The 26,192-nt window shown below is 37.2% G+C and overlaps 2 protein-coding genes across 3 annotated transcripts in view; both read left to right on the forward strand.

Moving 5' to 3' along the window:
• The window catches only part of LOC120518724 (protein AHNAK2-like), a 62,238-nt gene extending 43,370 nt beyond the window's left edge, over nucleotides 1-18,868 (forward strand). The window contains exons 4-7 of one of the 2 annotated variants that reach the window (XM_039741653.1): nucleotides 3,945-4,055; nucleotides 4,290-4,446; nucleotides 6,434-6,567; nucleotides 8,586-18,868. In XM_039741653.1, the coding sequence (XP_039597587.1) occupies nucleotides 4,041-4,055; nucleotides 4,290-4,446; nucleotides 6,434-6,567; nucleotides 8,586-18,857 (10,578 nt within the window). In that variant the 5' untranslated portion in view covers nucleotides 3,945-4,040 and the 3' untranslated portion in view covers nucleotides 18,858-18,868. Of the gene's footprint in view, nucleotides 1-3,944; nucleotides 4,056-4,289; nucleotides 4,447-6,433; nucleotides 6,568-8,585 lie in introns of those variants that run through there. The other variant, XM_039741654.1, reaches the window with a different exon arrangement.
• A 3,685-nt stretch (nucleotides 18,869-22,553) lies between these two features.
• LOC120519080 (neuroblast differentiation-associated protein AHNAK-like) lies at nucleotides 22,554-26,135 on the forward strand. The gene is made up of 2 exons (XM_039742166.1): nucleotides 22,554-25,439; nucleotides 25,558-26,135. The coding sequence occupies exons 1-2, from the start codon at nucleotides 22,901-22,903 to the stop codon at nucleotides 26,133-26,135; spliced, it is 3,117 nt and encodes a 1,038-aa protein (XP_039598100.1). The 5' UTR covers nucleotides 22,554-22,900.
• Nucleotides 26,136-26,192: the final 57 nt, after the last annotated feature.

The following is a 26,192-nucleotide window of genomic DNA, read 5'->3' on the forward strand; positions in this document are numbered from 1 at the left end:
ATATAAATTATGAAAAAGTACAAGCAGTTACTCCTCTATTATTTATATAATTTATTCATATGTGCAGTCTGTCTGCTGGTGGCTGCTGAAGTCTAGCATATGTTCTAAAAGGTGAGGTGTGTCTTATCTGAGCTGTTTCTGCATATATTACCCATTTATACCTTTATATATTTTTTCCTTTTTTCAGTTGCCTCTGTAAATATCCCTAAATGAAAATCTCAAAGATTCTAAGTAAAAATTATAATACTGTGCATACAGTAAAGGTTCACTTTAAATCCATGTAAAGCAAGAGATCTGCACAATTACAGCATGCACTTGTATATTTTGCAAATTGTTTTCTGTGAGAAACCAAAAATGGCTGGCTGCCTGTATCACTAAAATTCAGCTTCTAAGTGAATACTGTAACGCATATGCCAATCACTGTAAGTAGTAACTTGAAAGTGCCAATGTTCAGCTCACAAATGCTGTTGAATTTATTTTACCTGTGACTTCAGGATCTTGACATCTAGTTTTGTAACTGAGAAAGAAGCATGATCCGTTCTATGTCTGTCATTGATGTCTTACTTGGCCATCAATCAAGAAGATGTGCTTGAAGCAGAACAGTAAGAAAAAGTCAGCATTTACTTGCTCTTTTAAACTGCTTATTTCTTGGCATATGAGACTTAAAAGGCGGTCCAGTTATTTGCCTCACAGCAACATTGTTTGCATAATTTGGCGCTAAAGGCACACTTTGTTTTGGCCATCTCTAGAGATTTATCTTTTTCTTATTTTGTTCTACATAAGGAAATGAAACAGCATTTGGTATTAATGAAAGACTTGATAAAGCTATTCTAAATGACAATGGCACTGGATTTTGGACTCAAAACAGAAACAGCAACAACTGCAGCTGGAGTGTATTTCCACAAGTAACTGGAATATGGACAACTTTTTCTTATTTGTATATAGCCACTTTTTTATTTTTATTGTATCATGTTGTTATTCTAATTTTGTATTACGTTTATGCCTTATTGTTAACATTTTAGTTCTCCTGATATATTTTATTATTTATTTTGACTATCATGGCTACTTTTTTTAATTTCACTCTATATGGAACATAAATCTCCAATAATGCATTCTGAAGATATACTGAATTAGATGAAACCAGGAGAAAACTAGCAAATGAATCTCTTATTTTTAATATGTTTCTAGTATTATATTTTGTGTTTCAAGTGTTTAGTGGCTTATTCCAACAGTAAAAAAGAAAATTCAGAACCACATGTTTGGGAAATGTATTGTATTATTTGGGACTAGCTCATAATATTTTACAAGCATGGCCTAATTGATTCTCCAAATGAAGCTCTAAGATCTATTTTGGTACAAGAAAATTAGATGAAAAGTGCTGAAATAATGCTGAATAAAACCTAAGAGAAAGAAAATGGGGTGGAGTGGAGAAAGTTATGGGTCAGATAACATTTTAAATTGTTTTGCTCCTTCATTACATTACTGCACATCAAATTTTATTCTGTAAAGGTTATCTACTATAGAGATCATTATGATTTAGTTGTTTCACCATTATATGTCTCTAGAAGCAATTTTACATGTTATTTACAATTTTTTTTCCAGACAAGTACTGCTAGTTTAGGGTCTTGTTGTTAGGATGTAAAGTTTCGCTACTAGGGAGCATGGTTCCCATCTGACATCATTAACATGATGCTATATGAGTCAGTGCTGCATGTCATGTAGCATCTGAGATTGCTTTTCACTTTCAAAAGACTTTCACAAAATACTCTACTTTTATTTAGTGCTATTGACATTGATTTTGGTAAGAGTTTAGAATTGTAATGAAAACTCTTTGGCTTCCTGGTAAAAAAAACTTTGCAAGTTTAGATAAACATTCACTTTCAGGTCCAAATATGTTCCTTTGTTGCCTCTTAATGTTACTTTTCACATAGCATTTCAATTAAGATTGGTCCAATAAATTAAAAAGGATATAAGACATAAACCTTAGACAGCCAGCTGGATAGAGTCATGTTCATTATTTTCAATTTCTTGGCTCCTGAAATTTCAAAGCTTAATGTTAACCTAATTTATCAGCTGGAGTAGGAGAAATAAGTTTCTGTCTTATAAACATATTGTAAAACAATTTTTGGGCTAAAATGGGAACATTCCCTTTATTCTGCACAGATGCAATAAAAAATAGAGCATCTGATAGTTTATGTTTTTGAAGTTTATTTTCAGTTCTAACAGCTATTTCAACTGTTTTAACCACATTATATTCTTCAGAGTTGATGTTGTTGTACATGCTTAGAAAGTGATGAGGTGTATGGAAGGAAATCTCAAACAACTGTTATAACAGAGTTAACCTGAAAACACTCTAGTGTGAAACACACATGGGAGGAATCCTTGCCCATTACATTACAATAGGAAAGAGATACTGTATTAGTTAAAAATAAAAAAAAAATACGGAGAACAGTATCTAGCAGCTCTTTATTAATATACTCCTCAACTAGTGCATTCACAAAATAGCTATGCATCTCCTAGACACTTCAATAATCTTTAGCTGTATAATTTCTTTCCCATATTGTCCTCTTTAAATATAACAACTTTCTTTTTTACTTCCATGTAAATAGAAATTTGGTGAAGGGGTCAAACATTTGCTGTCAAGTTAAGATCATATTTTGATTCTACAATATCAAGAAAAGTAAAGAAGAAAATTAGCATAGCGTCTATATGTGTGTTTATGAAAAATCAAAATTGATTTTCATGTCCAAAAATTACAATTTTCTTCAGAAAATTGTGCTTTTCTTGTGCTGTGTAGAACACCAGGATGACTAAATCTAAACAAAGATAGAACATTTTAGAAGAAACACCCTTTAACATCGAGATTTACTGTATGTGCAATGCAACTTGTTTTTGTATTGCGCTCTTCGCTGAGTGCCAGCACAGAGCACTGTGAAGAAATTCTCTGGTAAAATGCAAGTATATATTATATGAATTACTAAATACAGAATTAGAGCATACACATTTGTTAAAACACACAAAAATCAAAGCAGAAACTGATTAACATCAATGCAAAATAGCTTCTGAAAAAACTCCCTTTTGCATTGTGCTTGCCTTGTTACAGGCTCCAGGCCTATTTTTTTTGGTCTATTATCCCGTTATCTTTCAAAAACAGTATGTCCAATGATTCCTTCAGTCGTTACCAGACACTGGCATAGAAGGACACTGACAATGATTTTCTTTATTTCAACATGAATTACCATATCATATTTTATTTAATCCCCTCCATCTCCTCCAGGAGGCGTTCTCTTGGAGCACTGTTAGCCACAGGCTCATTCCAGAAGGGTGTGCAAAGAAGCGCTTCAGGGTTTATTTTCTGGCCACTACTATCAGGCAAATCAATGCTTCCGCCTGATGTACTCATTAAGTTCATTTTGAAATATCTGCACAATATACATTCATTTATTATTTATAGATTGATTGGCTGTATTATTGGTCCTGTGAGTCTGTGTCTGTGTTTTTTATGTATCCGCTGCTGTATGCATCTGAATTTCTCCTTGGGATTAATAAAGTTTATCTAATCTAATCTAGTAATGTCAATAATTCTAAAAGTCTCATAATTAAATGACCTAGTGCATGTAATTTCTGAACAGCTCGGTATTTTAATTTGTCTTGAGTTAAATCCCAGCTAAATTAGATTCATTTTGTAAAATAGAATGTGATTATAAAAAAAAAAAAAATTAAGTCAAACTGTTAAGTTTTTCATACAATATATATTTTTTCTTTAGGAATTAAAACAAGTATATATTACTAAATAAAAAAGTTTTCATTTTTTCTGTTCTGTTAATAGACAATATGAGCATTCTTAGGTTAAACCTCCTTATACTGTACTGGACGCACAGTGTGTTTTTAACTTAAATCAGTTTATTCTTGAATTTTCATGTACTTCATTATTGATCTTACAGCCTGAGGAAAGCTTTTATCTTTACAAGGAAAGCACACAGATTAAAAAGGGTAAAAGTGGATTTGGAGCATTTTTTGAGAAACACTTCACTGCTAAAATGAGTCAGACAGAGGTAAGTAATTCACTTAACTTCATATTTCAGAGCCATAACATTAAAATAATTACCAATTTTAAATATTTCTGTTATAAGCTGATGTACAAATCAAATTACAGTAGGTGTATGACAGAAGGCACTGTCCGTATACTTTAATACAATGTTATGATGCTGACAACAGAAATATCATACTTTAAAACTATGAACTATTTCATGTAAACTATTAGATTTAATTTTTATTTTGTTTTGTAGGATTTCAGCATAACAAATGAGTCTGATTTAGTTGTAAATACAGAAGCCGAAGTAGGCGCAAAAGGAATAACTATAAGTGGTGGAGGAAAGGATGGCATATTCATCAAGAACATCAAGAAAGAGTCACCAGCTTCGAAGATTCGAAATATTAAAGAAGGTAGGCATTTCTATTGAAAGATTGTTCAAGAAACTGCCAAGCCAGTCAGACACTCAGGATTTAGTAGACTGATGAAATCTCCTGGGTGACCAAGGGATTTCACAGAAGTACTTGGAGATTGTTACTAAGGATAGAATGGACTGGCCTGTCCATTTAAATTTGTTCCCAAACCTCAGAGAACAAGTGGTTTAAGAGGGTAGTGAACCTGAACTATTAAGTTGCAAGCAGCCTTTCAGAAGGGACCATAAAATGTCATAAAATATTCTTTATTTATTATAAATACAATATAAATCATAATATTACAATGTTTTATATGATGCATATAACTTTGTAATGTTTTTAGTTTTTATATGAAGTTAATTATTTTGTATGCTTGTGGTTCTCGATGCATGACATGATATTTTTTCTCTTAGTACCTTATAAGGAATCATATGAGACCTCCATGAATGCAAAAAGAATTTAAATAAATATAAGCTACAATCAAATCATGAATATACTTGATGGGTTCAGTATTAATCAAGCTTAATGTGTATAATATGATGAAATTCATGCTTCATATCTCCTCAGAATAGTTACAGTGATACAGTGCCAACAAAATGGCACATACAAATACGATATACATAAAATGTACCATCCTTATATATAATTTGATACTATCCGTATTTATGGTGTTCGCGTCAATACCTCGTATGTATGGTGTTCACGTCAATACCTCGACTCAATAAAAGTTAGAACCATGCAATGGGACTCTGCCTCTGTAGTTACAACATAACGTGGCAAACGTGGACACATTATTGCATGATTGGCTAAGAATGTTTGAATGCTTCAGTGACGCCGCTGGACGGCCGAGTGTAGTAAGTCGGTGTTGGTTCGAGCAGATAACAGTAACTTAGGTTGGTTTTTGGAACGTTGGTTTGGTGGGGCGTACTTTCCAAGACTAACATCGTCGACTGACTTAAACCCTCTGACAGCTCCGGAACCGTAAGTAATTTAGAATGTATCGCCATTTAGCTCTTCGTTACATCGGCCGAAAAGGTCTATTTTAAGCACAAATCAGTGCCATGATAACAAAATCATTTCAAGGACTTAAAAAAACAAATAATTCTTTGCAGAGAAAGTATGGATTTCACAAACGTAGAATTTATAGCCCGATTTGATCAGGCTCCCAGTCGCTAGTATCTATATAATTATGTATATATGTGTATATATATGGTAAGGAAGACAGAAGAAAACTGTAAAGAGTTGGGACCCCGTATAACTGTCAAAGTGTTTTTGCAAAAGGTCATTATGACTGCAGAAAATCATCTTTTTCAGGCAATAGTCTCAATATGACTTTTCTCTTCTCTATATATATTTAAAACCTGTATACTGTGTACAGATAGAAGAACATATACAGTATTTCTTTATATGACTGGTTGTTATATAACCTTATAACCTGCAAGTCTACTAATCTCAGAATCTACTGTGTGAATGGTCCTGTATTGTTTACCAGAAGAGACAAGTGAGAAAATTGACTGTGCAGGCTGAGGACTTTAATAATACCATTTACCTTTCCAAGGCAGAATGTGTTTTATATGGCCTGAAGTCAGCTTTGTGCCAGTAACATTCTGCAGTTCTCATGTTATTGAGCTAAGCAGGTGTCTCACCACGATATTATGCAAAAAGAGAAGGATATACTCCACTGTGCAGCTATAGAGTTTTGTGAGAACAGATGGAGAAATCCAAGCTTTCTTTAGGTGTCTAAGCACTGCTGAGCATTCTTGACGATAGCTAAAATACGTTTTGCCATTTTAGTTCACCAGTGATGTTCACACTGTCAACAGTATGACAGTGTGGTCTACATCCTGCAGTCTTTGACTAGCTACTTGTTTTTTTCCAATAGTAAAGGTTGTAATTGTTGTCAAGGCACCACTGAGTAAGAAGATAAATTTCTTTTGTAAAGTCCTTTTATTTTGCACTGTTGATTATATGTATTTGTTTACATTAGGTGATCAAATATTGAGTGTCACAATATACTTTGATGATGCCAAATATGAAGATGTTGTGAAAATTTTAGAGCATTCTGAAACCTACAAAATGCAGTTATGCTTAAAACGCAAGCACCCGGAAACAACATGCCTTGTAAGTTGATCAGTTTTAATTTTTTGGTTTCTGAGATCAGCTCTCATCTTGTCTAGTAGCATTTCTTAAAACATCTTGAGAATCAATGTGCAAAACACAGGAAAAAGGACACATAGTGTCCAAACGTACTCATATATGATACAATATATTCTATGATGTGCTTTACTATGAGGTAGCCACTGTACAGTATGGTGAAAATGAAAATGTACTCCTTAAGGTTAGGGTAGTCACCCTAAGGTTCTTGGGGCCAGATCAGCTACAATTGTTCTTTTTAACTGATTTTTTTAATTTAATGGCAATTTTGTTTTCAATTTAACTTGAATCAGCTGGCTCAGCATAGAATTAATAACAAACTGACATTTGCGTCTCTTTGAAATTTACAAATCTGACCCTGAAGTGCTGTTTTAAGTCTCAAAGCACCACCGATCCATCAGTCTATCTATTCTCAGCACCTGATCATTCAATTCACTCACTCATACTGGGCCAGTTTAATCAGTTAATTTTAACTAATCAGTTTTTAATAGTTTTAACCTAAAGCACATATCTTCAGGATATGGAAGGAAAACTGAGTACCCAGAGAAAAATCCACATATACACTGGGAGAAGATACAAACTCCACACAGACACATCCTCCTGGATTCAAAGCCAGGACTCTGGGCCTGTGAGGCAGCAGCACTAACAACAGTGCCACTGTGACTTTACCTCTCAGAAATGCAAAGATTAAATCCAAAGACTCATACATTAAAATAAATGTCCTAGTATTATACTATCTGCTGTAACCTCTCTTTCTCTCTATACAATTTAATTTACTTTATCTTTTGAAGAGAACCCCCACTATGCTACCAAGTGGGCCTTAGAGAGCTTCTACAGTTCTGAAGAACAATTCCAGTCTTTTTCTCAGAGTGCCAATCTTCCTCTTTTGACATGGTGCGATTTTGATGCTGTACATCACAGGGTCTGCCATACACTAGACCCCTTTCTTCTCAGATTAACATGAAGAGTACCCCTGTCAATACCAATGTGGTTTTCTTTCTGGCCCTAAGACTTTTAGTGAAACTCTACAATAACCTGTGCCATCCAGACAGTACTTGTCTGCTTAGAAGCCCCTCACAATGTCTTAAAATATTAAATTATAAAATCATATGAAGATGTTCTTTATATGTTAAAAAGCTGCCAATCTTAATGGAGCAAAACAATCAAAAATGTCTCCTTTTATTAATGTTAGTCCATTTTGGTATAATGACTAACATGATTTTTTAAAATATACAAACAGAGGGTGAGATTAAACCACAAATCACTTTGTTTGAAATATCATAATTTCCAGAAAAAATGTCCAAAGGATGCAGTGCAATAAGTGTAATAAGTGAAAGTGAGAAGGATTTCACGCTGTAAAAAACCTGAAAAAGTGATCACTATTATTGTGACTTCTGCTGATGCTGAATACAGATACAGATCTTATAATTAAGTTATCACTGGAACCATTTAATCAACAGTAAAGAAACTACATTCAAACAGTGAAAAAGCTCTGACTTTGATATATCAATTCCAACAAAAAAACAAAATTCCAAAATGGCAGAAAGTAAAAATGTACATTCTACACAGCTGATACAATGTAGTTTTTCTACTAGAAAAACTTGTACAATCAATATATCAGTTTATAAAATGTACAGTAACCAGGACCAAAGTAGAGTCCTTGGGTAGTTATACCAGCTGCCTTGGAGCTCTCTATGTGTGTGTGTGGGGGGGTCTTTGCATATACCATTTTCCTCCCACATCCCAAAGACATGCACATTAGGTTAACGGAAAACCAGTAAAGTGATCAATTGAGTGAGACCATGATCATGTATAAAGTAATTTCTTTTTTTTCTATATCATTTTGGGATTGGTTTAACCTATTTGCTACCATAAAATGTAAAGAACTATTTTAAGAAAATGGGAGGAAGAAGCAAACAGAATGTTTATTTTTATTATTAAACATCATGAAATATTATGTAAAATTACATTTAATTTAATTTCAGAAGGAAGAAAACAAAAACATTATATTTCAAGATGATGTAGATATAACAACGGAAAGGGGAAGAGCAAGAAAACACAGGCAACAAGACAATAGAATTTCATGGCCTAAATTCCCATCACTAACTAAGGGGAAAAAAATGCAGTTCAGAAGATCTCAAAGTACACCAGAAACAGATGAACATAAACAAACAGAAACAAGTCCAACCAACAGTGATGCTGAATCTTCATGTCAGTCTGATGAACCTCTTCAATCAAAAAAAATGAAAGAGAAAAACAGATTATCAATTCAAGGAACAAGGACTCTGAAGAACAAAGTGGAAGAAGAACTGAGCATGGAATCTACAGTAAAGCCTTCAGAACATTTGAAAACAGAATCAAGATCTTCAAAGAAGTACTTATCCAAACAGCGTTCATTAAATGCCATGGACGGCATAAAAAGTGGAAAGTCAGAAATATATTCACAGGATACCAATGAAAGACAACTTGCAACAAGAGTGAAAAAAGAATATGCCTTTTCAAATGTTATAGGCCCTGAAGTTGAAATCAGCCAAAGCAAAGAAAAACCTCTTAATCTGGATAATTCCCTCCAGATACAAGACAGCTCCATAAGTATACAAACCATGGAAGCAGAGAACACCTTTGTAAAATGTGAACCACAAGAAAGAAGAACATCAAGACTTAGATCAGAGTTGAGAGTTACTATTAAAAGCACTGACCGAGAAGACGAGCACTTTGAGGAAGAAACATCTCCTAAGTTCATAATAGTAGAAAGTATGCCAAACGTGCTAGGTCAGACACTGAAGTATGATGTTTGGTCGACACAAGATGGTACTCTGGGATCTGAGGATGCTTTTCAAAAAGATGCGGAAGTTCCGCATATTGTATCCTGTGTGGATGTAAAGAGTCGTCAGCTTGACGTTGAAATAAACACACAGAAAAGTGACATGTTTACATCTAGACTTAAATTTGATATTATACAACCTAATAGTGATATCAAAGATGAAAAAATAGGAGATTACACAAATATTGATGCAATCAATAGAGACAAAGGTAAAAATGAACAAAACAGAACAATAACTCAACAAGGCGATATAGCCACAATCTCATATATACAAAAGACACACATAGCAGGTGAAGAAGAAATGATTAAAATGCATGATACACTTACAGACCCAAGAAATATGCCTAAACTAAAAATGAAGGAAAAGAAGCAGAGTGAGGACACATTATTACACGAAACAACTATTTGTACTACATCACATATCCAAAGAGGTGGGATGAAAGAAATGAAAGATTCATTAGAGGTTGAAAAAACTTCACTTTTACCTACTAAAGAAAAAATAGTATTTTCTAAAGCAAGGGAAGAGACCCAACGAGGTGCATTACCAGAAATAGGACAGTTTAGAACACCCGAAGAAAAAACTCTTAAATTTGATATTTCTGAAAAAGATTTTGAATCAAAGGGGCCAAAACAAATCCAACTAGGAAAACCCGAACCTACTACATATCTAAAGACAGAAGCTAGTGAAATTTGTTGTGAAAGAACAGATACTGAATGTCTGAAAGCAAAGGAAACACTCAATGAAGCTGGAGGGGATGTTCAAACATTATCAATGGATGACAGAGAAAATAAAAAGAAGAAAGGAAAATTCAAAATACCTCACTTTAAAATGCCTTCATTTGAAATAAATGAATCAACAGAAAAACTTCCAGCAGATGCAGAAGATACAAGTACAAAAAAAGTAGACATTAAACAGCTGAAAACAGATATGGAAAAGAAAGATCCTGAAATCCAAAAAACTGAAAGCGAAAAGGATTTCACGCTCTCAAAACCTAAAAACATCGTCATGGTCAGTGAGCATTCTGCTGAAGTTAAAGAACCAATGGAACCACTCGATGAAAAAAGTAGTGTAAGAAAATTCAAATTGCCAAAAAGCTCAGATATTGATATCCAAGGTCCCAAAATGAAGGGTAAAGACATAAAAAGGAATATACATGACCAAACAACTGAGACAAAGTTCTCAAAAGCAAAAACAGAAGTCAAAATTCCACATGTGCAAGCTCAGACTTTATCTTTAGAAAATGAAGAAAAAAGCAAGGAAAATGGAAAATTCAAGATGCAAGAAATTCATATGCCACAATTTGGCATTTCTATATCTAAAGGTTCAAGCAAAGAGGGAAAAGGGTTTGAGTCTACATCCAAAATAGATATCACATCTCCAAAAGTAGAACTTGACGTGAGGAAACAGCACATCTCAAAGGAAGGTAAAGCTGAAGTGAATGTGACTGTCCCCACATTTTCAATATCGACAACAAAGCCTTCTGGTAACTTGGTAACAGGGGAGCCCAGCATTAAATTAACAAAACCTGAAGGTGACATTAAAGTTGATAAAGAACAAGTCCTAGAGGCAGAGATGCCGGATGTGGACGTTTCAATACCAACGACCAAGGAAAAACAAATTTCGATGACATTGAAAGAAACGGGCATAACCTTAACAGAACCTAAACTAAAACATGGAGCAATACAGGGGGGTACTGAAGAAACAATCATGGAAGATAAGGAAAAAGATGGAAAACAAATAAAATTCAAGATACCCCAGGTGAAAATGTCAACATTTGGAGTGTCAGTCTCGGCAGAGAAAGTGCCTAAAGAAGAAATACATGTGGGAGAGATCAAACCTGAGGTTTCATTACCAGCAGTAGCAGTTGATATTAAAGGTCCTCAAGTCACAACTGTTACAACTGGTCTTGATGTCAGTGGAGGAAGACCTGAAATAGATCTTGCCTCACAAAATATTTCTGTGACAGCTCCACAAACAGATGTCCAACTACCATCAATAATGACACACCTCCAAATCAGAGAAGTACAACTAATGGAACCCGGACAGCCAGAGCTTGTGGAGACCGTTCCAGGTATGAAAAATTTTGATGTTACCGTTCCTGTGGTGGAAACAGACATTCATTTGCCGAAAATCGAGAAAACAAAGAAAGAAATCAGAGAAGAAACTGAAGCATCATCAAAGAAAGACACTAAAAAGGAGAAGAAGAAAGGAAAATTCAAAATGCCTTCATTTGGATCTTCAGCATCACCAGAAAAACTTCCAAAAGATGCAGTTGATGCTGGCACAGCAAAAGTAGACATTACACTCCCAAAAGCGGATTTGGAAATTAAAGGTCCCGAAGTCCAAGTGAGTGATCAAGAGGATTCAACGCTGTCAAAACCTAAACAGGTACTCAGTGTAACTATGCCGTCTGTTGAAGTTGAAGAGAGAGATGTTGATATTAAATTACCAGGAGAAACGTTAGAAGAAAAGGGTAAAGAAAGCAAATTCAAATTACCAAAAATCCCTGACTTTGATATTGCATTCTCTAAAATAAAGGGAACAGATGTGAAATCGGCTGCGAATGGGCCAGGTACTGAGACAAAACTTTCTGAGGCAGAAATCAAAGTCAAAGGTCTAGATGGAGAGTCCGAGATTCTTTCTTCAGAAGATGCAAAAATGAAAATGGAAAAGGGAAAATTCAAGATGCCAGAAATTCATATGCCAAAATTTGGCATTTCTTTCTCTAAAGGTTCAAGCAAACAGAGTAAAGGAGATGAGGCTACATCCAAAACAGATATCACATCTCCAAAAGTAGAACTTGATGTGAAGAAACCACACATCTCAACAGAAGGTAAAGCTGAAGTGAATTTGACTACCCCTGAAATTTCAATATCGAAAACAAAGCCATCTGTTGACCTGGTAACAGGGGAGCTTGGCATTAAAGTACCAAGACCTGAAGGTGACATTAAAGTTGACAGGGAACAAGTCCTAGAGGCAAAGATTCCAGATATAGACGTTTCACTACCTACCACGAAGGAAAAACAAACTGCAATGACATTGAAAGAAACAGACATCAATTTAACAAACCCTAAACTAAAAGCAGGAGCAATAAAGGGGGATAATGAACAAGCAGTCCAGGAACAAAAAGAAACAGATGGAAAAGAAATAAAATTCAAAATGCCCAATGTGAAATGGCAAACATTTGGAGTGTCAGTCTCGGAAGAAAAAGTTCCTAAACAAGAAATGCATGTGGGAGTGATCAAACCTGAGGTTTCAATACCAGCCGTAGCTGTTGATGTTAAAGAAATTCAAGTAACAACTGTTACAACTGGTCTTGATGTCAGTAGAGGAAGACCTGGCATTGATCTCGCCAAACAAACTATTTGTGTGGCAGCTCCACAAATAGATGCCCAACCACCATCAATAACGACACGCCTCCAAACCAGACAAGTACAATTAAAGGAACCCGTACAGCCAGAGCTTGGGGAGTACATTCCAGGTACGAAAAGTTTTGCTGTTACGGTTCATGGTGTTGAAACAGACATTAATTTGGAGAAAATTGAGAAAACAAAAAAAGAAACAAGAGAAGAAATTGAAGCATCATCAAAGGAAGACATTGAAAAAGAGAAGAAGAAAGGAAAATTCAAAATGCCTCACTTTAAAATGCCTTCATTTGGATCTTCAGCATCACCAGAAAAACTTCCAAAAGATGCAGTTGATGCTGGCTCAGCAAAAGTAGACATTACACTCCCAAAAGCGGATTTGGAAATTAAAGGTCCCAAAGTCCAAGTGAGTGAAGATCAAGAGGCTTCAATGCTGTCAAAACCTGAACAGGTACTCACTGTAACTATGCCGTCTGTTGAAGTTGAAGAGAGAGATGTTGATATTAAATTACCAGGAGAAACGTTAGAAGAAAAGGGTAAAGAAAGCAAATTCAAATTACCAAAAATCCCTGACTTTGATATTGCATTCCCTAACATAAAGAGCTCAGACGTGAAATCGGCTGTGCAAGAGTCAGATACTGAGACAAAACTTCCTGCGGCAGAAATCGAAGTCAAAGGTCTAGATGGAGAGTCTGAGATTCTTTCTTCAGAAGATGCAGAATTGAAAATGGAAAAGGGAAAATTCAAGATGCCAGAAATTCATATGTCAAAATTTAGCATTTCTTTCTCTAAAAGTTCAAGCAAACAGGGTAAAGGAGATGAGTCTACAACCAAAATAGATATCACATCTCCAAAAGTAGAACTTGACATTAAGAAACCACAGATCTTAACAGAAAGTAAAGCTAAAGTGAAGGTGACTGCCCCTGAAATTTCAATATCGACAACAAAGCCTTCTGGTGACCTGGTAACAGGGGAGCTCGGCATTAATGTAACAAGACTGGAAGGTGACATTAAAGTTGACAGAGAACAAGTCCTAGATGGGGAGATGCCAGATGTGAACGTTTCACTATCTACCACTAAGGAAAAACAAATTGCTATGACGTTGAAAGAAACGGATATCACCTTAACAAAACCTAAAGTAAAACCTGCAGCAATACAAGGGGATACTGAACAAGAAATCGTGGAAGATAAGGAAAAAGATGGAAAACAAATAAAATTCAAGATGCCCCAGGTGAAAATGCCAATGTTTGAAGTGTCAGTCTCGGCAGAGAAAGTGCCTAAAGAAGAAATACATGTGGGAGAGATCAAACCTGAAGTTTCATTACCAGCAGTAGCCGTTGATTTTAAAGGTCCTCAAGTGACAACTGTTACAACTGGTCTTGATGTCAGTGGAGGAAGACCTGAAATCGATCTCGCCTCACAAAATATTTCTGTGACAGCTCCACAAATAGATGTCCAACTACCATCAATAACGACACGCCTCCAAAGCAAAGAAGTACAACTAAAGGAACCCGAACAGCCAGAGCTTGTGGAGTCCGTTCCAGGTATGAAAAATTTTGATGTTACCGTTCCTGGTGTTGAAACAGACATTCATTTGCTAAAAATCGAGAAAACAAAGAAAGAAACCAGAGAAGAAATTGAAGCATCATCAAAGGAAGACACTGAAAAGGAGAAGAAGAAAGGAAAATTCAAAATGCCTCATTTTAAAATGCCTTCATTTGGATCTTCAGCATCACCAGAAAAACTTCCAAAAGATGCAGTTGATGCTGGCTCAGCAAAAGTAGACATTAAACTCCCAAAAGCGGATTTGGAAATTAAAGGTCCCAAAGTCCAAGTGAGTGAAGATCAAGAGGCTTCAATGCTGTCAAAACCTGAACAGGTACTCACTGTAACTATGCCGTCTGTTGAAGTTGAAGAGAGAGATGTTGATATTAAATTACCAGGAGAAACGTTAGAAGAAAAGGGTAAAGAAAGCAAATTCAAATTGCCAAAAATCCCTGACTTTGATATTGCATTCCCTAAAATAAAGAGCTCAGACGTGAAATCGGCTGTGCAAGAGTCAGGTACTGAGATAAAACTTCCTGCGGCAGAAATTGAAGTCAAAGGTCTAGATGGAGAGTCTGAGATTCTTTCTTCAGAAGATGCAGAATTGAAAATGGAAAAGGGAAAATTCAAGATCCCAGAACTTCATATGCCAAAATTTGGCATTTCTTTCTCTAAAGGTTCAACCAAACAGGGTAAAGGAGATGAGTCTACAACCAAAATAGATATCACATCTTCAAAAGTAGAACTTGACATTAAGAAACCGCAGATCTTAACAGAAAGTAAAGCTGAAGTGAAGGTGACTACCCCTGAACTTTCAATATCGACAACAAAGCCTTCTGGTGACCTGGTAACAGGGGAGCTCGGCATTAAAGTACCAAGACCTGAAGGTGACATTAAAGTTGACAGAGAACAAATCCTGGAGGCGAAGATGCCAGATGTGGACGTTTCACTACCTAACACTGAGGAAAAACAAATTGCGATGACATTGAAAGAAGCAGACACCACCATAACAAAACCTAAACTAAAACCCGGAGCAATACAGGGGGATACTGAACAAGCAATCCTGGAAGAAAAAGAAACAGATGGAAAAGAAATAAAATTCAAAATGCCCAATGTGAAATGGCAAACATTTGGAGTGTCAGTCTCGGAGGAAAAAGTTCCTAAACAAGAAATGCATGTGGGAGTGATCAAACCTGAGGTTTCAGTACCAGCCGTAGCTGTTGATGTTGAAGGTCCTAAAGTGACAACTGTTACAAATGGTCTGGATGTCAGTGGCGCAAGACCTGACATCGATCTCGCCACACAAAATATTTCTGTGGCAGCTCCACAAATAGATGTCCAACTACCATCAAAAACAACACACCTCCAAACCAGACAAGTACAATTAAAGGAACCCGTACAGCCAGAGCTTGGGGAGTACATTCCAGGTATGAAAAGTTTTGATGTTACAGTTCATGGTGTTGAAACAGACATTCATTTGCCGAAAATTGAGAAAACAAAAAAAGAAACAAGACAAGAAATTGAAGCATCATCAAAGGAAGACACTGAAAAAGAGAAGAAGAAAGGAAAATTCAAAATGCCTCATTTTAAAATGCCTTCATTTGGATCTTCAGCATCACCAGAAAAACTTCCAAAAGATGCAGTTGATGCTGGCTCAGTAAAAGTAGACATTAAACTCCCAAAAGCGGATTTGGAAATTAAAGGTCCCAAAGTGCAAGTGAGTGAAGTTCAAGAGGCTTCAATGCTGTCAAAACCTGAACAGGTACTCACTGTAACTATGCCGTCTGTTGAAGTTGAAGAGAGAGATGTTGATATTAAATTACCAGGAGAAACGTTAGAAGAAAAGGGTAAAGAAAGCAAATTCAAATTGCCAAAAATCCCTGACTTTGATATCGCATTCCCTAAAATAAAGGGCCCAGATGTGAAATGGGCTGCGAATGAGCCTTGTACTGAGACAAAACTTCCTGAGGCAGAAATCGAAGTCAAAGGTCTAGATGGAGAGTCTGAGATTCTTTCTTCAGAAGATGCAGAATTGAAAATGGAAAAGGGAAAATTCAAGATCCCAGAACTTCATATGCCAAAATTTGGCATTTCTTTCTCTAAAGGTTCAACCAAACAGGGTAAAGGAGATGAGTCTACAACCAAAATAGATATCACATCTTCAAAAGTAGAACTTGACATTAAGAAACCGCAGATCTTAACAGAAAGTAAAGCTGAAGTGAAGGTGACTACCCCTGAACTTTCAATATCGACAACAAAGCCTTCTGGTGACCTGGTAACAGGGGAGCTCGGCATTAAAGTACCAAGACCTGAAGGTGACATTAAAGTTGACAGAGAACAAATTCTGGAGGCGGAGATGCCAGATGTGGACATTTCACTACCTACCACTGAGGAAAAACAAATTGCGATGACATTAAAAGAAGCGGACACCACCATAACAAAACCTAAACTAAAACCTGCAGCAATGCAAGTGGATACTGAACGAGAAATCGTGGAAGATAAGGAAAAAGATGGAAAACAAATAAAATTCAAGATGCCCCAGGTGAAAATGCCAAAGTTTGAAGTGTCAGTCTCGGCAGAGAAAGTGCCTAAAGAAGAAATACATGTGGGAGAGATTAAACCTGAAGTTTCATTACCAGTAGTAGCCGTTGATTTTAAAGGTCCTCAAGTGACAACTGTTACAACTGGTCTTGATGTCAGTGGAGCAAGGCCTGAAATCGATCTCGCCTCACAAAATATTTCTGTGACAGCTCCACAAATAGATGTCCAATTACCATCAATAACGACACGCCTCCAAAGCAAAGAAGTACAACTAAAGGAACCCGAACAGCCAGAGCTTGTGGAGTACGTTCCAGGTATGAAAAATTTTGATGTTACCGTTCCTGGTGTTGAAACAGACATTCATTTGCCAAAAATCGAGAAAACAAAGAGAGAAACCGGAGAAGAAATTGAAGCATCATCAAAGGAAGACACTGAAAAGGAGAAGAAGAAAGAAAAATTCAAAATGCCTCATTTTAAAATGCCTTCATTTGGATCTTCAGCATCACCAGAAAAACTTCCAAAAGATGCAGTTGAAGCTGGCTCAGCAAAAGTAGACATTACACTCCCAAAAGCGGATTTGGAAATGAAAGGTCCCAAAGTCCAAGTGAGTGAAGATCAAAAGGTTTCAATGCTGTCAAAACCTGAACAGGTACTCACTGTAACTATGCCGTCTGTTGAAGTTGAAGAGAGAGATGTTGATATTAAATTACCAGGAGAAACGTTAGAAGAAAAGGGTAAAGAAAGCAAATTCAAATTGCCAAAATTCCTTGACTTTGATATCGCATTCCCTAAAATAAAGAGCTCAGACGTGAAATCGGCTGTGCATGAGCCAGGAACTGAGATAAAACTTCCTGAGGCAGAAATCGAAGTCAAAGGTTTGGATGGAGAGCCTGAGATTCTTTCTTCAGAAGATGCAGAATTGAAAATGGAAAAGGGAAGATTCAAGATGTCACAAATTCATATGCCAAAATTTGGCATTTCTTTTTCTAAAGGTTCAAGTAAACAGGATAAAGGAGATGAATCTACATCCAAAATAGATATCACATCTCCAAAAGTAGAACTTGATGTGGAGAAACCGCAGATCTCAACAGAAGGTAAAGCTGAAGTGAAGGTGACTGCCCATGAATTTTCAATATCAACAAAAAAGCCTTCTGCTGACCTGGTAACAGGGGAGCTCGGCATTAAAGTACCAAGACCTAAAGGTGACATTAAAGTTGACAGAGAACAAATTCTGGAGGCGGAGATGCCAGATGTGGACATTTCACTACCTACCACTGAGGAAAAACAAATTGCGATGACATTAAAAGAAGCGGACACCACCATAACAAAACCTAAACTAAAACCTGCAGCAATGCAAGTGGATACTGAACGAGAAATCGTGGAAGATAAGGATAAAGATGGAAAACAAATAAAATTCAAGATGCCCCAGGTGAAAATGCCAAAGTTTGAAGTGTCAGTCTCGGCAGAGAAAGTGCCTAAAGAAGAAATACATGTGGGAGAGATTAAACCTGAAGTTTCATTACCAGTAGTAGCCGTTGATTTTAAAGGTCCTCAAGTGACAACTGTTACAACTGGTCTTGATGTCAGTGGAGCAAGGCCTGAAATCGATCTCGCCTCACAAAATATTTCTGTGACAGCTCCACAAATACATGTCCAATTACCATCAATAACGACACGCCTCCAAAGCAAAGAAGTACAACTAAAGGAACCCGAACAGCCAGAGCTTGTGGAGTACGTTCCAGGTATGAAAAATTTTGATGTTACCGTTCCTGGTGTTGAAACAGACATTCATTTGCCAAAAATCGAGAAAACAAAGAGAGAAACCGGAGAACAAATTGAAGCATCATCAAAGGAAGACACTGAAAAGGAGAAGAAGAAAGAAAAATTCAAAATGCCTCATTTTAAAATGCCTTCATTTGGATCTTCAGCATCACCAGAAAAACTTCCAAAAGATGCAGTTGAAGCTGGCTCAGCAAAGTAGACATTACACTCCCAAAAGCGGATTTGGAAATGAAAGGTCCCAAAGTCCAAGTGAGTGAAGATCAAAAGGTTTCAATGCTGTCAAAACCTGAACAGGTACTCACTGTAACTATGCCGTCTGTTGAAGTTGAAGAGAGAGATGTTGATATTAAATTACCAGGAGAAACGTTAGAAGAAAAGGGTAAAGAAAGCAAATTCAAATTGCCAAAATTCCTTGACTTTGATATCGCATTCCCTAAAATAAAGAGCTCAGACGTGAAATCGGCTGTGCATGAGCCAGGAACTGAGATAAAACTTCCTGAGGCAGAAATCGAAGTCAAAGGTTTGGATGGAGAGCCTGAGATTCTTTCTTCAGAAGATGCAGAATTGAAAATGGAAAAGGGAAGATTCAAGATGTCACAAATTCATATGCCAAAATTTGGCATTTCTTTTTCTAAAGGTTCAAGTAAACAGGATAAAGGAGATGAATCTACACCCAAAATAGATATCACATCTCCAAAAGTAGAACTTGATGTGGAGAAACCGCAGATCTCAACAGAAGGTAAAGCTGAAGTGAAGGTGACTGCCCATGAATTTTCAATATCAACAAAAAAGCCTTCTGCTGACCTGGCAACAGGGGAGATCGGCATTAAAGTACCAAGACTTGAAGGCTACATTAAAGTTGACAGAAAACAAGTACTAGAGGCGGAGATGCCAGATGTGGATGTTTCACTACCTACCACTGAGGAAAAACAAATTGCGATGACATTGAAAGAAACAGATATCACCTTAACAAAACCTAAAGTAAAAACTGGAGCAATACAGGGGGATACTGAACAAGCAATCCTGGAAGAAAAAGAAACAGATGAGAAAGAAATAAAATTCAAAATGCCCAATGTGAAATGGCAAACATTTGGAGTGACAGTCTCGGCAGAAAAAGTTCCTAAACAAGAAATGCATGTGGGAGTGATCAAACCTGAGGATTCAATACCAGCCGTAGCTGTTGATGTTGAAGGTCCTAAAGTGACAACTGTGACAACTGGTCTGGATGTCAGTGGAGCAAGACCTGACATCGATCTCGCCACACAAAATATTTCTGTGGCAGCTCCACAAATAGATGTCCAACTACCATCAAAAACAACACACCTCCAAACCAGACAAGTACAATTAAAGGAACCCGTACAGCCAGAGCTTGGGGAGTACATTCCAGGTATAAAAAGTTTTGATGTTACAGTTCATGGTGTTGAAACAGACATTCATTTGCCAAAAATTGAGAAAACAAAAAAAGAAACAAGAGAAGAAATTGAAGCATCATCAAAGGAAGACACTGAAAAAGAGAAGAAGAAAGGAAAATTCAAAATGCCTCATTTTAAAATGCCTTCATTTGGATCTTCAGCATCACCAGAAAAACTTCCAAAAGATGCAGTTGATGCTGGCTCAGTAAAAGTAGACATTAAACTCCCAAAAGCGGATTTGGAAATTAAAGGTCCCAAAGTCCAAGTGAGTGAAGTTCAAGAGGCTTCAATGCTGTCAAAACCTGAACAGGTACTCACTGTAACTATGCCGTCTGTTGAAGTTGAAGAGAGAGATGTTGATATTAAATTACCAGGAGAAACATTAGAAGAAAAGGGTAAAGAAAGCAAATTCAAATTGCCAAAAATCCCTGACTTTGATATCGCATTCCCTAAAATAAAGGGCCCAGATGTGAAATGGGCTGCGAATGAGCCTTGTACTGAGACAAAACTTCCTCAGGCAGAAATCGAAGTCAAAGGTCTAGATGGAGAGCCTGAGATTCTTTCTTCAGAAGATGCAGAATTGAAAATCGAAAAGGGAAAATTCAAGATGCCAGAGCTTCATATGCCAAAATTTGGCATTTCTTTCTCTAAAGGTTCAAGCAAACAGGGTAAAGAGGATGAGTCTATATCCAAACTAGATATCACATCTCCAAAAGTAGAACTTGACGTGAAGAAGCCGCACATCTCAACAGAAGGTGAAGCTGAAGTGAAGGTGACTGCCCCTGAAGTTTCAATATTGAGAACAAAGCCTTCTGGTGACCTGGCAACAGGGGAGCCCAGCATTAATGTAACAAGACTGGAAGGTGACATTAAAGTTGACAGAGAACAAGTCCTAGATGGGGAGATGCCAGATGTGAACGTTTCACTATCTACCACTAAGGAAAAACAAATTGCTATGACGTTGAAAGAAACGGATATCACCTTAACAAAACCTAAAGTAAAACCTGCAGCAATACAAGGGGATACTGAACAAGAAATCGTGGAAGATAAGGAAAAAGATGGAAAACAAATAAAATTCAAGATGCCCCAGGTGAAAATGCCAATGTTTGAAGTGTCAGTCTCGGCAGAGAAAGTGCCTAAAGAAGAAATACATGTGGGAGAGATCAAACCTGAAGTTTCATTACCAGCAGTAGCCGTTGATTTTAAAGGTCCTCAAGTGACAACTGTTACAACTGGTCTTGATGTCAGTGGAGGAAGACCTGAAATCGATCTCGCCTCACAAAATATTTCTGTGACAGCTCCACAAATAGATGTCCAACTACCATCAATAACGACACGCCTCCAAAGCAAAGAAGTACAACTAAAGGAACCCGAACAGCCAGAGCTTGTGGAGTCCGTTCCAGGTATGAAAAATTTTGATGTTACCGTTTCTGGTGTTGAAACAGACATTCATTTGCTAAAAATCGAGAAAACAAAGAAAGAAACCGGAGAAGAAATTGAAGCATCATCAAAGGAAGACACTGAAAAGGAGAAGAAGAAAGGAAAATTCAAAATGCCTCATTTTAAAATGCCTTCATTTGGATCTTCAGCATCACCAGAAAAACTTCCAAAAGATGCAGTTGATGCTGGCTCAGCAAAAGTAGACATTAAACTCCCAAAAGCGGATTTGGAAATTAAAGGTCCCAAAGTCCAAGTGAGTGAAGATCAAGAGGCTTCAATGCTGTCAAAACCTGAACAGGTACTCACTGTAACTATGCCGTCTGTTGAAGTTGAAGAGAGAGATGTTGATATTAAATTACCAGGAGAAACGTTAGAAGAAAAGGGTAAAGAAAGCAAATTCAAATTGCCAAAAATCCCTGACTTTGATATTGCATTCCCTAAAATAAAGAGCTCAGACGTGAAATCGGCTGTGCAAGAGTCAGGTACTGAGATAAAACTTCCTGAGGCAGAAATTGAAGTCAAAGGTCTAGATGGAGAGTCTGAGATTCTTTCTTCAGAAGATGCAGAATTGAAAATGGAAAAGGGAAAATTCAAGATCCCAGAACTTCATATGCCAAAATTTGGCATTTCTTTCTCTAAAGGTTCAACCAAACAGGGTAAAGGAGATGAGTCTACAACCAAAATAGATATCACATCTTCAAAAGTAGAACTTGACATTAAGAAACCGCAGATCTTAACAGAAAGTAAAGCTGAAGTGAAGGTGACTACCCCTGAACTTTCAATATCGACAACAAAGCCTTCTGGTGACCTGGTAACAGGGGAGCTCGGCATTAAAGTACCAAGACCTGAAGGTGACATTAAAGTTGACAGAGAACAAATCCTGGAGGCGAAGATGCCAGATGTGGACGTTTCACTACCTAACACTGAGGAAAACAAATTGCGATGACATTGAAAGAAGCGGACACCACCATAACAAAACCTAAACTAAAACCTGCAGCAATACAGGGGATACTGAACAAGCAATCCTGGAAGAAAAGGAAACAGATGGAAAAGAAATAAAATTCAAAATGCCCAATGTGAAATGGCAAACATTTGGAGTGTCAGTCTCGGAGGAAAAAGTTCCTAAACAAGAAATGCATGTGGGAGTGATCAAACCTGAGGTTTCAATACCAGCCGTAGCTGTTGATGTTGAAGGTCCTCAAGTGACAACTGTTACAACTGGTCTGGATGTCAGTGGCGCAAGACCTGACATCGATCTCGCCACACAAAATATTTCTGTGACAGCTCCACAAATAGATGTCCAACTACCATCAAAACAACACACCTCCAAACCAGACAAGTACAATTAAAGGAACCCGTACAGCCAGAGCTTGGGGAGTACATTCCAGGTATGAAAAGTTTTGATGTTACAGTTCATGGTGTTGAAACAGACATTCATTTGCCGAAAATTGAGAAAACAAAAAAAGAAACAAGAGAAGAAATTGAAGCATCATCAAAGGAAGACACTGAAAAAGAGAAGAAGAAAGGAAAATTCAAAATGCCTCATTTTAAAATGCCTTCATTTGGATCTTCAGCATCACCAGAAAAACTTCCAAAAGATGCAGTTGATGCTGGCTCAGTAAAAGTAGACATTAAACTCCCAAAAGCGGATTTGGAAATTAAAGGTCCCAAAGTCCAAGTGAGTGAAGTTCAAGAGGCTTCAATGCTGTCAAAACCTGAACAGGTACTCACTGTAACTATGCCGTCTGTTGAAGTTGAAGAGAGAGATGTTGATATTAAATTACCAGGAGAAACGTTAGAAGAAAAGGGTAAAGAAAGCAAATTCAAATTGCCAAAAATCCCTGACTTTGATATTGCATTCCCTAAAATAAAGAGCTCAGACGCGAAATCGGCTGTGCAAGAGTCAGATACTGAGGCAAAACTTCCTGAGGCAGAAATCGAAGTCAAAGGTCTAGATGGAGAGTCTGTGATTCTTTCTTCAGAAGATGCAGAATTGAAAATGGAAAAGGGAAAATTCAAGATGCCAGAACTTCATATGCCAAAATTTGGCATTTCTTTCTCTAAAGGTTCAAGCAAACAGGGTAAAGAGGATGAGTCTATATCCAAACTAGATATCACATCTCCAAAAGTAGAACTTGACGTGAAGAAGCCGCATATCTCAACAGAAGGTAAAGCTGAAGTGAAGGTGACTGCCCCCGAAGTTTCAATATTGAGAACAAAGCCTTCTGTTGAACTGGCAACAGGGGAGCTCAGCATTAAAGTACCAAGAGCTAATGATGACATTAAAGTTGACAGAGAACAAGTCCTAGAGGCGGAGATGCCAGATGTGGACGTTTCAGTATCTACCACTAAGAAAAAACAAATTGCGATAACGTTGAAAGAAACGGATATCACCTTAACAAAACCTAAAGTAAAACCTGCAGCAATACAAGAGGATACTGAACAAGAAACCGTGGAAGATAAGGAAAAAGATGGAAAACAAATAAAATTCAAGATGCCCCAGGTGAAAATGCCAATGTTTGGAGTGTCAGTCTCGGCAGAGAAAGTGCCTAAAGAAGAAATACATGTGGGAGAGATCAAACCTGAAGTTTCATTACCAGGAGTAGCTGTTGATTTTAAAGGTCCTCAAGTGACAACTGTTACAACTGGTCTTGATGTCAGTGGAGGAAGACCTGAAATCGATCTCGCCTCACAAAATATTTCTGTGACAGCTCCACAAATAGATGTCCAACTACCATCAATAACAACACGCCTCCAAAGCAAAGAAGTACAACTAAAGGAACCCGAACAGCCAGAGCTTGTGGAGTCCGTTCCAGGTATAAAAACTTTTGATGTTACCGTTCCTGGTGTGGAAACAGACATTCATTTGCCAAAAATCGAGAAAACAAAGAGAGAAACCGGAGAAGAAATTGAAGCATCGTCAAAGGAAGATACTGAAAAGGACAAGAAGAAAGGAAAATTCAAAATGCCTCATTTTAAAATGCCTTCATTTGGATCTTCAGCATCACCAGAAAAACTTCCAAAAGATGCAGTTGATGCTGGCTCAGCAAAAGTAGACATTAAACTCCCAAAAGCGGATTTGGAAATTAAAGGTCCCAAAGTCCAAGTGAGTGAAGTTCAAGAGGCTTCAATGCTGTCAAAACCTGAACAGGTACTCACTGTAACTATGCCGTCTGTTGAAGTTGAAGAGAGAGATGTTGATATTAAATTACCAGGAGAAACGTTAGAAGAAAAGGGTAAAGAAAGCAAATTCAAATTGCCAAAAATCCCTGACTTTGATATTGCATTCCCTAAAATAAAGAGCTCAGACGCGAAATCGGCTGTGCAAGAGTCAGATACTGAGGCAAAACTTCCTGAGGCAGAAATCGAAGTCAAAGGTCTAGATGGAGAGTCTGTGATTCTTTCTTCAGAAGATGCAGAATTGAAAATGGAAAAGGGAAAATTCAAGATGCCAGAACTTCATATGCCAAAATTTGGCATTTCTTTCTCTAAAGGTTCAAGCAAACAGGGTAAAGAGGATGAGTCTATATCCAAACTAGATATCACATCTCCAAAAGTAGAACTTGACGTGAAGAAGCCGCATATCTCAACAGAAGGTAAAGCTGAAGTGAAGGTGACTGCCCCCGAAGTTTCAATATTGAGAACAAAGCCTTCTGTTGAACTGGCAACAGGGGAGCTCAGCATTAAAGTACCAAGAGCTAATGATGACATTAAAGTTGACAGAGAACAAGTCCTAGAGGCGGAGATGCCAGATGTGGACGTTTCAGTATCTACCACTAAGAAAAAACAAATTGCGATAACGTTGAAAGAAACGGATATCACCTTAACAAAACCTAAAGTAAAACCTGCAGCAATACAAGGGATACTGAACAAGAAACCGTGGAAGATAAGGAAAAGATGGAAAACAAATAAAATTCAAGATGCCCCAGGTGAAAATGCCAATGTTTGGAGTGTCAGTCTCGGCAGAGAAAGTGCCTAAAGAAGAAATACATGTGGGAGAGATCAAACCTGAAGTTTCATTACCAGGAGTAGCTGTTGATTTTAAAGGTCCTCAAGTGACAACTGTTACAACTGGTCTTGATGTCAGTGGAGGAAGACCTGAAATCGATCTCGCCTCACAAAATATTTCTGTGACAGCTCCACAAATAGATGTCCAACTACCATCAATAACAACACGCCTCCAAAGCAAAGAAGTACAACTAAAGGAACCCGAACAGCCAGAGCTTGTGGAGTCCGTTCCAGGTATAAAAACTTTTGATGTTACCGTTCCTGGTGTGGAAACAGACATTCATTTGCCAAAAATCGAGAAAACAAAGAGAGAAACCGGAGAAGAAATTGAAGCATCGTCAAAGGAAGATACTGAAAAGGACAAGAAGAAAGGAAAATTCAAAATGCCTCATTTTAAAATGCCTTCATTTGGATCTTCAGCATCACCAGAAAAACTTCCAAAAGATGCAGTTGATGCTGGCTCAGCAAAAGTAGACATTAAACTCCCAAAAGCGGATTTGGAAATTAAAGGTCCCAAAGTCCAAGTGAGTGAAGTTCAAGAGGCTTCAATGCTGTCAAAACCTGAACAGGTACTCACTGTAACTATGCCGTCTGTTGAAGTTGAAGAGAGATGTTGATATTAAATTACCAGGAGAAACGTTAGAAGAAAAGGGTAAAGAAAGCAAATTCAAATT

Source organism: Polypterus senegalus, chromosome 18 (assembly GCF_016835505.1).
Source record: "Polypterus senegalus isolate Bchr_013 chromosome 18, ASM1683550v1, whole genome shotgun sequence".
In the NCBI taxonomy this organism is placed as follows: Eukaryota; Metazoa; Chordata; class Cladistia; order Polypteriformes; family Polypteridae; genus Polypterus; species Polypterus senegalus.